Source organism: Zootoca vivipara, chromosome 4, assembly GCF_963506605.1.
Source record: "Zootoca vivipara chromosome 4, rZooViv1.1, whole genome shotgun sequence".
Taxonomy (NCBI): domain Eukaryota; kingdom Metazoa; phylum Chordata; class Lepidosauria; order Squamata; family Lacertidae; genus Zootoca; species Zootoca vivipara.
In genome coordinates, this window is record NC_083279.1 from 1658338 (window position 1) to 1670657 (window position 12320).

At 41.9% G+C, this 12320-nt stretch overlaps 1 protein-coding gene across 4 annotated transcripts in view; it reads right to left on the bottom strand.

Moving 5' to 3' along the window:
* Nucleotides 1–1022: 1022 nt before the first annotated feature.
* Nucleotides 1023–12320, bottom strand: part of PCDH17 (protocadherin 17) — a 146700-nt gene continuing 135402 nt past the window's right edge. For 3 of the 4 annotated variants that reach the window (XM_060273305.1, XM_060273306.1, XM_035114634.2), the window contains one exon: nucleotides 1023–4747. In XM_060273305.1, the coding sequence (XP_060129288.1) occupies nucleotides 4062–4747 (686 nt within the window). In that variant the 3' untranslated portion in view covers nucleotides 1023–4061. The remainder of the gene's footprint in view (nucleotides 4748–12320) is intronic. The other variant, XM_060273309.1, reaches the window with a different exon arrangement.

Below are 12320 nucleotides of genomic sequence, written 5' to 3' on the forward strand. Positions count from 1 at the left end.
CGCTATACTCCTATTGATGCAGCCCAGAATTGCATTGGCTTTTTTAGCTGCTGCATCACATGAACAAACTAACCAAGGGGAAGGTCCATAGCTCAGAAGCAGGGCACCTGCTTTGCATCTCAGGGTTCAAGCCCTGGCATCTCCATGCTGGGCTGTAAGAGATGCCTGCCTGAAACCCTGGCGAGCCAGTCAATGGGTACCATGGATCAACGGTGTGGCCTGCTATAAGGCGGCTTCCTATGTTCCTAAATAGGACTTGAATGGCCACAGTATCAGCCCCTGAGCAGGAGTTTTCAGAAGAGAGATCAGCATCAACTGGTAAAATTCTGGGTGATTTGCAAAAGATCTGCAAGGGTTTCCGTCTCCCCAATTGTTTAACAGAAGCAACAAAAAGGCCTTTCACCCTTCTCAATTAGGCTGCTGAAATTAAGAGAGCTGTGAGCTTGGGGGAACTGGGAGCTGATTTTTATGTGTGAAGGACTGAGAGCTCAATTCTGATCCTGAAAACAAATGGCTGTTTCATAAGTCATAATCTACTCTCCTGAACCCCTGTTTTGCACCTGGCAAGGCAGGTCCTGTAAGCCTGAAGTCTTCCCAGCCTGCCTTGTGACCTCTCCATGGATACAAGAAACAAATGCCTGAGCAGGACTTGGGTGATTGTGTGAATAGACCCAACAAGCACAGCCTTGCTGCTTCACCCCTTTTCTGTTTCACATTTGTCAGGCCGGGAAGCAAAACAATGCTTCATACACAAACAGCATCCCAGAGTTCTATGGTGCCTAGTAACTGACAGCTAAATTAAATAAAGGCAAGATTTCCTAAACTGAGCATTACAGCTGTGAGTCACGAGCATTGCATTACCTAAGCCTGGTAAATAAATAATCACAACTAAATACAGATAATGTGTGAAGCAGCTAGAGCTAGTAAATCACCAGTGACAGAGTGCCTTAAGGAGAATTTTTTTTTTTACATTGGCAAAGGCCTTTCTAGGAAGGCTCTGCGTGTGTGTGTGTGTGTGTGTGTGTGTGTGTGTGTGTTTATGTCTTCAGACATGTAACAGTAACTGGTTACTTAATGCTGCAACCATTTAGAAAATACATTTTAGCTCCATCACTTAACATTGCTTATACAAAGAAACTAAGCTTCTGTGGAAGAATTATGTTGCTGGCAGTAACTACATGCCTGCTGCTCCTTTCTAACAAGGATATTTCAGATGTCAAAGCTACACCATCTTAGAAAATATTTCCTGGTAAAATAATACTTCATGGCACTCAGAACAACACATTTTGGATACATAAATTGATTTGTATCAATTAATTATGAAGAGGAGCTTCAAACAGCAAACAGGGCCATTTTGTTAATTCAATAATGGGCTCTCTGGTAACAATTCAAAGTTGTCTGGGGCATATGGTGTTCAACATGGGCAGGAGCACATGCAGACCTCAGAATGTCACTTAGGAGACATCCAGACTCCACAATTTGTAGGTGATTTGAAAACTAAATCAAAGGGATTGTCATTTCCTGCTACCAGCACTTTGAGGCAGGAGCAGATGCCCATCTCACCTTGTGATGTTGGGAAATGGGAGGTGGTGGCAAGGTGAGTGCAGTGCAGTGCAATGCACCCGCGGAGCCAATCTGGCATTCCTGCCTGTGTTTGCACCATGCTAACCTCACCACCTCCTCCCACATTCGTCTCCATCTCCCAGAAAGCAGCAGTGATGTGACTGAGCAGAGGTCAGGTGAGTGCCGCCCCCCCACCACGCTGTCAGCTGCAAGGAGATGCAAGGAGGGTCACCCCAAAGCAATCATAAATGTCAGGAAACAAGGCAGCTCCTGCTCCTAAATAATGGAGCCCAACATCTTCAAACACAGATTCAAACATCTGTGTGATGGAAACCAAGCTCAAAGTGAGCTGTTTTCAGGGAATTATTTTTAGTCCTATTTTGCTTTTAAGGAAGTGATAACCATTGCACAACTAACATAACATCACCTCTGAGTACTACACTCTCTCACTTCTTTAGTGGAGTGAAAAATGTGGAGTTTGAAGTAAAAGAAAGGCTGTGGAGCCTGAAATTTGCCAGCCTGAAGTAAGTTTGCTTTTCACCCTGAAAAAAAAGTAAGAAAATGATGGGTTCATATTTAATATTGCTGCTGCTATGTTGCACAGTTTACCCAAAACACAGATATGGGGAACTAAGGAGATATATGAATGTTTCATGGTGCTCAGTTGTACTTACAAATTTAATTCAAAGAAAACATTAATTTTAAAAAGTAGCTTTCATAAGAATCAAATGTGGAACAGCACATAGAAAAGTGTGTGCAATGGACAGAGAGCGAATAAAATTACCAAAAAACTCTAATAATAGAGGATGATAGGAAAGAGAGAGAGAAGGAGGGCTGTGAGCTCAAGCTGAAACCTCAGTCAATGTAATAGCAATTTCCAGGAAACCAGACAAAAGATTGTTTGTACCACATGGGCACCAAAGCATTTTCATGCTCCATGAACCGAAGTCTAGTATGAAACTTTGAAATATTAGGCTAATTTGAGAACTCAACCATGACTGTGATATCTAAACAGACCGCCTGCGTTCATGTGAGTGAGTGACGAAGCTCAGTAAAGAATAAGGTTCCAGGTGTTGGTTCAAGTGTAATTTTTGTTATTAAACATGGGTTGCGACAGAAGCTTCTACAAGGACTTGCACATAACCATGACTGATGGATGTATTTGCCGGCCGTTCAGTCAGCTCCATCAACTCACTCAAGACACATTTTGAACAGATTATGTACTGTGGTACTTGGTAGACCATACATTAAACAAGAGACTTTGCTCTGAGGCTCTGCTTCCCACAATCCACAGGGGGGAAGAAAGAAAGAAAGAAAAGGAGAGAACAAAACTCATAGAGTTTGACAGCTACTGAGGCAACACTTGCCATTTACATCATAAGCCCAAATATTTTTTTTTTGCAACACAACTATATATTAATTTAATAAAATACACAATATAGCTCTTATACACTCAACAATTTGGCTCAAATGCACTGAATCTGCAATAAATCAATAAAAATATGTCATTTGATGTAAACACATTGAATCTTCTTACATTTGCACATTTAAATGGTTTTGTGTGAATTTGTGTTGATGTCTGAAATGTTTGCACTCACTTGAGCTATTTTAGTGTCCACAAATGAATTACAAAAGGTGTTAATAATGTTAATTTGTCTCCTCTATTATTACCTATCAAAAGGTAATTATTATTTGTGATCTCATATTATGCCTCAGGTTTAAAACATACTGCTAGCCTAGAAATTTTGCTGGACACTAAAGCATTTCCCCCCCTCTCCTTTGCACGTGAGTTAGTTTATGCAGGTGCAGGACAAACAAGGACTCTATCATTTCACATTTAACTTTTATATGACATGAGCTGTGTTACTAATGACCAGAATATTTTTGCTGAACAATGTTATGGAATGGATTCTTGGGTTTCTTTCTCTTTTTTCCCTTTTTTTTTTTGGTGGCAGATAACTTTATACAGAAATGGTTGTCACAAATGAGTGTTAATGTTTGGTGGGGCCGGGTCGACTACAAGACTTTTTGTTTCTTGGTTTCTGATTTTGGGATTTTCAGTTGAAGCCTATAATGACTGCTGGAAATCTATCAGATAAGTATTCCACCCTGCTTTTTATGGAGTCTACACATAAACAGTGAACAACTATCAGTCCTAAAACATCAGGTTCCATTTGCCTATTTTCCCTTTGTACCTTTCTATTAGATTGTCAAAGTGGCATCATTGTTCTCCCTCCTCCTTCCTTCTCATTAACATACATCACACCGTTCTAATGAAAGTTTGGTAAAAACGAAACCAGTGTTATCTGTGGAAAAAGATAGAGCAGTGAAAAGAACATACTTGTGGGCACTTCAGATGTTCACTAAAAGCCTTAAAGCAGCATTGGTCTTCGTTCATCCCTGTATAAATTTTAGAACCAGGGGAGATTTTGTTTTTTTTTGTTTTAATTCAGCAGAAGAAGCAAACAAATGCCAGACTGTCTTTTGTGGTTTTTGCTTCATTTCCTCACAGCTACAGGGTCGTTTCCCCGACAGTCCTGCAAAAGCTTGTCAATCTCCCGCACTACTTCCTCTGCATCCACTGACTCTCTCCCTAGTTCCCTGTTTGAACGGTCTATCTGCTCCAACACAGAGTCCATCTCAGCGGAGTCTCGGCTCACCCGGGAATGCACCTCAGCAAAGACCCTGGCCATCTGATCAGACGCCATGAAGGCAGCGTCTCTGGACTGTTTACTAGGAGATAGGTACTGGCTGTCACTGGCTGTCATGTACTGGCTGCTGGGGTTAGCCAAGGCTCCTGTTTTGACTTCACAACTATCCAGCGGTCCTTTTGTTGAGGTGCAAGGCTCAATACAGGTCTTGGTTGGGCTGCTTGATGCTGAGGGAACCTCTTGGAGGAGAGGACTCAGGGCACGTTTGGCTTTGAGATAAGGTTTCACATTGGCAATGAGAATAGTGTGCTCTCTCTTGTCTTTCCCAAATGTACAAAAAGTCTTTTTCCCCGTGGGGTTCACAGTTTCGTAAGTCTCAGTCTCAACATTAGCCTCCACTGTGGGGACAAAGAGATTTGTTCGATAATCTGCATTTTCAGCCTGGTTGGCAGCAGGGAACTGGGGCATCCAACATCTGTCAGAATGACCAAGCACTCGGCATTCATCTGTGCAATTAACACACTCCTCTTGTTCTGCAAAAACAAACGGGGGGGGGGGGAGAGAAATACAATGCTTTTAAAGTCATTAATCAGCTGCCTCCATCAGATCACAGCTTGCTTATTTGATCACTGGCCATCCTCATTACAAAAGGAATCATAATTAAAACATTTCAGGAGAATTGCATAAACCAACAAGTTGAGACCATCGATTTATTTAGAACTATTCTCAAGGTACATCAGGCCTCTGTAGCCCAAAGGAAGCAGAGAGGGGGCCTTTAGGGAGCTGCTCTCCATGGAATTGAGCTTCATCTGTAAACTAATCTGCGGTAGAAATCTGTTTGTCTCTCTTCTGCTTAAATCGTTTGAGAGAAGAGCAAATGGTAGTGAACTAACTCAAGAGGAACTATCAGTATTACTTTTTAACACAAGAACCAATAACCGAACAATGGCTGACTCTACATGAACACAAACACTTAATAAAAATTAAGAAAGCTGAGCTTTCATCTTTGACACCTCTGTTGTTTGTAACTGTTTTGTTGTATGGCAGTCGTGTAATAAAAAGCGTTTTTTAAGAAGCTTCCTTTTCTAGCAAAAAAACACAGGAATGGAATTTTTCCGCTACCGCGCATTGAGTACAAGCTTGTCAAAAGAGCCATTGCAGCTGTTTCATTAGACATGAGTATGGATCGTGTAATTGGCTTTTATCTTTTTTGCTTTTGTTTTGGTAAGAATCTGTTGGAAAAATTGATTTCTGCAGCACTTACTATTAGGAAGCGTCATACATTTACATCTTCTTACAGCTGATAATATTTTCTAGTCAGATTGCTTTCTTTTCTTTTCTCAAGAATTGTTAACAAAGTGGATTTTCTTTTCTTTGCCATGATATTCTCATGAGAATTATCAAAATGCCTGGAGTTACAATGGGCAGTGTGTATGTGTGACTGCATTTAGAGGAAGGGCCTGTGATGTGCACATGTGAAAAATGTGTCCTGGACACAATGGATCTCCCCATGAGATTCCTGCTGGTGGACCACCCAATGACAGGAGCAAGGGGCAAGCTTCACACCCCAAGTACAGTGCTTTGGATTTCTCGGCAAGGCTGAATTTCAGGGATTCAGTAACATGAGAAAAAGTAACAGGGGGTACAGCTAATCCTGTCCATGGCGATCCCAGTGGAAGGAAGAAGGGGCAGGATTTACTGTAACTCAACTGATTGTAGCTATTCACTTTGTCCCACTGGGCTGAGTGTCAGCCATTGAGCCTGGGTCATCACCCCGCATCCTCATTGATACCCACTTTCACTTCCATATCATGACACACACCCCGGTCTGGTTCAGTTTGTTGGTCACACCAATGTGTGACAGAACCTAGAAACTGGTTTTCTAAGGAATAAATATGAACGAAGTAAAGGAGTAAAATAGAAAATAAGAAAGAGAACTTCCTTAACAACAACAGTCTGTGTTTCCTGAGTAGTCTTTAAGGCCCTGTCCTGTCAATCAAAAAACAAAAAATGAACACTGAACACAATATCGTCCTAGTTAAATTCCATCTAACCCCTGTTCATTTCAATGGGGACTTTTAAGCACACATACATTTAAGTGTCTTTGGTTGAAGTCAATGGGACTTACGTGCTTAACCTTGGCTGGATGATGTCCAGAGTATAAATAAGCTGATTGCATGTGTAGGGCTTTAATACTTTGCATATTAGCCTTCCATATATTATTAAAGAATTGTAAAACAAAATATATAAAAATGAAAATATCCCATATAGATTGCTCTGGCCACTTTACAACTGTGTAAAAAACACACAAAAATCAGAACATTACTACTAGAAACTTTCAAAGCATAGATGTGTACCAAACCAGTCTATGGATGGCAGTGACTATTATATCCCTTTATGGACATGGCAGGGATTCACAGAATTACTTTATTTTCTGTATCTTGATGTTTCTGTGTTGCTCTTTGGCCTGACGGCTTCCCCAGCAGCTCACAAAACAGTTTCCAAACTACCTAAGCGACATCTGGGGACTATGACAAACCCAGTAGAATCACTGGCATTTTTGTTTTTCAATGGCAGACCCACCCCCACCCCAATGCCAAGTCACAAACCACATCAGGAACATCCAAACCATATCCAATTATACAAGTTTTGCCAATTAGTCCACTGCTATTAGGATTTTCTGAGCAACTTCCTGAGCAACGTTGAAGAGGATCTCCCTTTAAAATACACAAAGGAAAGGAGGCAGCAACACAAACCAGACAACAGGCTGAAGGTGGAAGGAGGCAGAAAACGTTTTTAGAAAGAAACTGGCTGAGTCTTCTTTGTTTTCACCATCCCCTCCAGAAAAAGCCCCCTTGTTCTCTGTGCAGGTGGTCCATCCTCCCACTGCAAAACCTTACCTAAGTGACAAGGCCAAGCCCAAGGTCTGTCAGGGGACGAGGGAAATCCAGATGGCATTTCTCCAAGCACACACTCCTAAAGACACATTGCATGCTCTACTGGAAACCTCACATGGGTAAACCCCATCAAGATGAGCAAGAGTTGCTCATGAGAATGCTTATTCCAAGGATCAGCAAACTTTTTCCACAGGACCTTGTGGGGGCCCAGACTATCTTTTGGGGGAAAAAATGAACGAATTTCTATGCCCCACAAATAACCCAGAGATGCTTTTTAAACAAAAGGACACATTCTACTCATGTAAAAACACCAGTCGGGCCCCACAAATAACCCAGAGGTGCTTTTTAAACAAAAGGACACATTCTACTCATGTAAAAACACACTGATTCCCGAACCATCCACGGGACCGATTTAGAAGGCGATTGGGCCACATCCGGCTCCCGGGCCTTAGTTTGGGGACCCTGGCTTATTCCTTGTTCCCTGCCTCCCCAAAACCCTGGCGCAGGGGGGCTGTGCAGGAAAGGGCTTCCATCGCCATTAGAGCAGCTCTCCGTATCCCTTTGGGCCACCCAGGTCAGAGGTGCCTGCCTCCCACTCTGCCCCCCTGAATGGTGGCCCATAATTTCCCGAGGCATCCATCTCAGCTCGCCTCATCATGGAGCTGCTGGAACCGACCTATGTCACTACGGCTGACTCCACTGCTTTCCTCTGAACGTGTGAACTAACAATCCTGGTTTGTATTTATGCTTTCAGTATTGACTAAATGTCCACTTGAGCTACCAGGGATTCCTAGCACCAACTGAATTAAATATGAAGAGGGGAGAGTGGTTTTAAGAGGAAATAAGCACGCATTGACCTTGAAGGGGAAACCTACCCCTTCTCCCTGAGCTTTTGTCCACTGGGCTGGGGGGAAAGAAGCGGGGGACATCAGCAGTTTTCTGCCTCTTTTATTCACCTTCCTTGCTTTCCTTTTTTATGTCACATCACAGAAGCAGATTTGAAGTATTGATTATCATATATTATAAGCTGCTCACCTCACCATTAGCCTGCAATTTTGACTTGCTGCAGCTAGCAGACAGGAGAGAAGTAAATCGAAGCAAAAAAAAAAAGGACCTATAAACACAGAGCGAACTCTCACCACCCACAGCTAAATGAGTATTTATGAGAAAGTGAAATCAATTTGAAAGGTAAAAATAAATATATAAAATGGGCCCTCATCTCACATTGTGCAACAGAATCTGATCTGCGCCATTGGTCTTTATCACAACTCCGGCCAACCTGCTTCTCTGGTTGAAAACAAACCTTTAACAGTCCAAGTGGGTACAATAAACAGCAGCAGCCCGGAGGCTTTGTCAGTCTCTGGAGGCACCGGGGTAAACAATCAGAAGCGCTTTGTGCACATTAGGGAGAGCAAATCCGAAAATAGACCAGAGAAATTAGCAGCCATAGAAAGAAAAGGAAACAAGTTACCTGGAATTAACCATGGCTGGCAAGTCATAGCAAACAGGGAAGCAGAGAAACAAGGCAGCTGCAATAGAATCGAGAGTCGCAAAACCCCAGGATGCAGCCCATAGAATGTGTGGTTCTGCTAATTGTACACAAACAGGCAGGGCTCTCCAAGCATACAGAACATTTAAAAAGGGGGTTACAGGGTAAGAACAAACAGAAATTACAGCTGTTGGTATAATGCAAATTATTTTTATTTTTGAAATGTTTTCAATGTGCATGTTGCAGCTTCTATTACCTTCTGGATCAATACGAATTCAGCTTAATGTATTGTTTATAAGGTGTAACTGAATCCAATGGAACAGAAGTGCTTTGTTCATATGATGAATGTGTTTTGTGACCATTTTATATACTGTATCTTTGACAGTAAAATTTATTTACAGCCCCCCCCCCCCCTGCTGTTTCCTCTGGCTTCAAAGCAAATGACAACTGTTAAAATAAATCAACATATATGCATGGATATAAAGCTAAAATTATCTCCATTTCCACCACCTAGAACAATGGATAGATGTCACTAATTCGGAGCAGGGTTGCTTTTTATGATCAATTCTGACGTAGCTCCAGCCACTTTAGATCATGTGGGAGGGGACAAGGATGTTCTCTGCCCCAGATCAGGACTGTCTTTCATTGGGAGAAGTGAAACACTAGGCTGGGATATAAACACACGGTCCTGGAGTCCTGGAGAGCAGCTTCCCTCTCTGAACTGGCCGTAACTGTCTATCTTGATGCTAGTCATGTCAAGAAGATGCTCATCAGACAATTTAGTTTCCTGCAAAAGAGCTTTTTTAAAAATCAGGCCTGGGGCATATTTTATAATGGTTGGGATTTTTGAAAGAAAAAACCCTTTTAAGGTTGTTTTTTTTTCCTGGAGTGCCCCCAACATCAGGGTGTCTTCAGATATATATGCACCAAATAATATCTATCTGAGGCATGTGGAATTGCTCTGAGTATTTTGAAAGTAGTCTTTCTTAATCTGTGAAAGTGGATTTAAGAAAATCATGAAATGAAATATGCCTCTTCAGGAATTAGGCAAGCACTTTTTCTTATTCCTTGCTTTTTGGTAATATGTTGCCCATTCCCACAGTTTACATAACATGTTTAAAATAAACCATATGGGATCAGTTTCCTGGAGAATGAGCAGCCCTCTCCATCCGGATTATATTATGGTCAATAATTCTTATTTTTGACAGCTTTTGTTGCTGCCACAATAGTGTCACAAAACCTTCTATAATTTATATCAAAAAGTCTCTCTCTCTCTCTGTTGGAGGGGAGCAATTGTTTGCTGGAAAAAGAGCTATTATCACAAGGTATCTATAAACGGAAACAGTAAAGGAACCCTGGACGCTTATGGGGTGCAGCGCTTATCTCCACTTTCAGGCTGAGGGAGCTGGTGTTTGTCCACAGACAGCTTCAGGGTCATGTGACAGAAAGACTAAACCGCTTCTGGTGCAATGGGACACTATGATGGAAACCAGAGCACAAAGAAATGCCATTTACCTTCCCACCACAGAGGTACCTGCTTATCTTCTTGCACTGGTGTGTTTTCAAACTGCTAGGTTGGCAGAAGCTGGGACAAAGCAATGGGAGCTCACCCCGTCCTGAGCATGGATTCGAACTGCCAACCATCTGATCAGCAAATCCAAGAGGCTTAGTGGTTTAGACCACAGCGCCACCTGCCTCTGTCAAGGTATGGGGGGGGGGGGAGAAGCGGAAGGTAGAACAATGGTTTCTCTGAAATATACTAAAGGGATATGGGATTCTCCTGATGAGAATGATCAGCTAAAGTGGTTCTTTTGATGCTGAATTCATCTTTAATTACAATTGATCTTGACATAAATAAGCAGAGACAAACAAATAGAGTTCTATGTTCAAGCTCCATGTTATTAAACAGAGCTCTCTGGAATCTACATATTTATATTGCTCTAGATGGTGTTTTCAGCTAAGGAAAGCAATTAGGAGGGTTAGATTAGAAAACTGATTGGAAATAAATCTAGAACAATTCCTGCCCCCTCCAGGGGCCTTGCAGTCTCTCTTCAGTACAAAACATTCTGTCTCTTTTTTAGGGCTAGCCCTACTTACCCTAGATCCCACTTACCCTAATTAATCTTGAGGAAGTCTGCTCCACAAATGGCATAAGAATAGATTGTGCTCCTGCAGGATTGTGTCCACCATGCACCAAGTCTGTCCTCCACATTCCAGCTCTGAATGACAACCATATTCTGCCTTCCCTTCCTTACAGAGAGGGTTGTCTCTAGATAGCTCCAACTAGCCAAGGATTGCTACCATTGTGCCTTAAAGGAAGGTGTATAGCCAGATCTTCCTTTAATGTGGCCCATAAACTTCTTGTGTGACATCCATATTATGTTTCCTGGGAATCACTGTTGCCCCACACTTTTCCCTTCCTTAATCCAGATTATCTCTACCCAGCAATAGGAGGAGAAAGTTCAGAACAAACCATTGCCACTGGCAAGAGGGTGTTTGCCTCTCCTTTCCCTTTCTGCCATGCTTCCCACTTCCATTTCTGTTTCCCTCTGGGCCCCCGTTTATTTCTGGATGTTGTCTCAATTATTTCTTTCTTCTTGTCAGGGCTTATTCTACCGAAGCTTCCAAGCACCTTATGTCATCTTTTTCTTGCATACTTGTGTGGCATTTCTTTGGCATCTGAAAACTGTATTTTGCATGTCATACATTTACTACTTCACAGTTCAACATTTCTTTCCAGAACCAGAAACAATGAATATTTCAAAAAATACTTCCTCAACCTCACTTTTTGCTATGCGAGGGGCAGAGGTTTAGAGGTGGGTGGGGTCTTGTTGGATGATCAGAGTTTTGTCCCTTCCTTTAGCTAGACAGTCAATGAAATGCTTGAAATGGATGCTAATGGGGGAGGAAGGGGTGCTTTACCACATTTGAGTGGTTGGTTAAAAGCTACTTTGGGGTTGTTGCTGTTGTTTTTTTAAGGCTCACTATTGCCCCCAAACACTACAAGTTTTACAGTATATTCCAGTATATTGTTGTGTGCATAAACTGATCCATGAAAAAAAGATAAATCATTTTTGCACTATTTCTGTGGGGCGAAAGTTGCCATTTTTTAAATCAATTTAGAATCAAGTTGAGATGAGCCTGAACTAGCAGTAAAAACCCTATGTACTCCATTTCAGTAATTAAAATGGCAATTTCAGATTAAACAGCAGTAGCTTCTGTGCATGTGTGCATTCAAGCCCCAGGAAATTCCATTTTGCACATTTCCTGGGAGGATTTTTTTTGGGGGGTGGGGTGGGGTTAAACAATCCAGAACATGTGTTTAGATGTGGCGTGAGTAGTGCATTCTCAGTCTGATGCAAAACAGAAGGGTGTGCACTGAGACAAGCTTGAGGGGGGGGGATAGGGGATACCTACAATGTGTGGTCATGGAACTGTCAGATTTTTAATTGCTGATACATGTGCTTAGCTCTCATATTTGGACAAGTTGAACATGTAAAAAGTGGATTTTATGCTCAATGTTACATTTTCAAAAATCCAAGAACCATTTTTATTACATAAAAGTTGCTTTGGGAGGGTTGAATAAGTGGCAAGGAAATGGGAGAAAGGATGCTTAACTCTTTCAATGGCCAGTATTTTTCTGCTTCATCTCCCCCCTCCAATAATCTGTGCCCCCCCGTTAAGTTCCAAATACACGTTTGCAAGTACAAGCAAGCATCT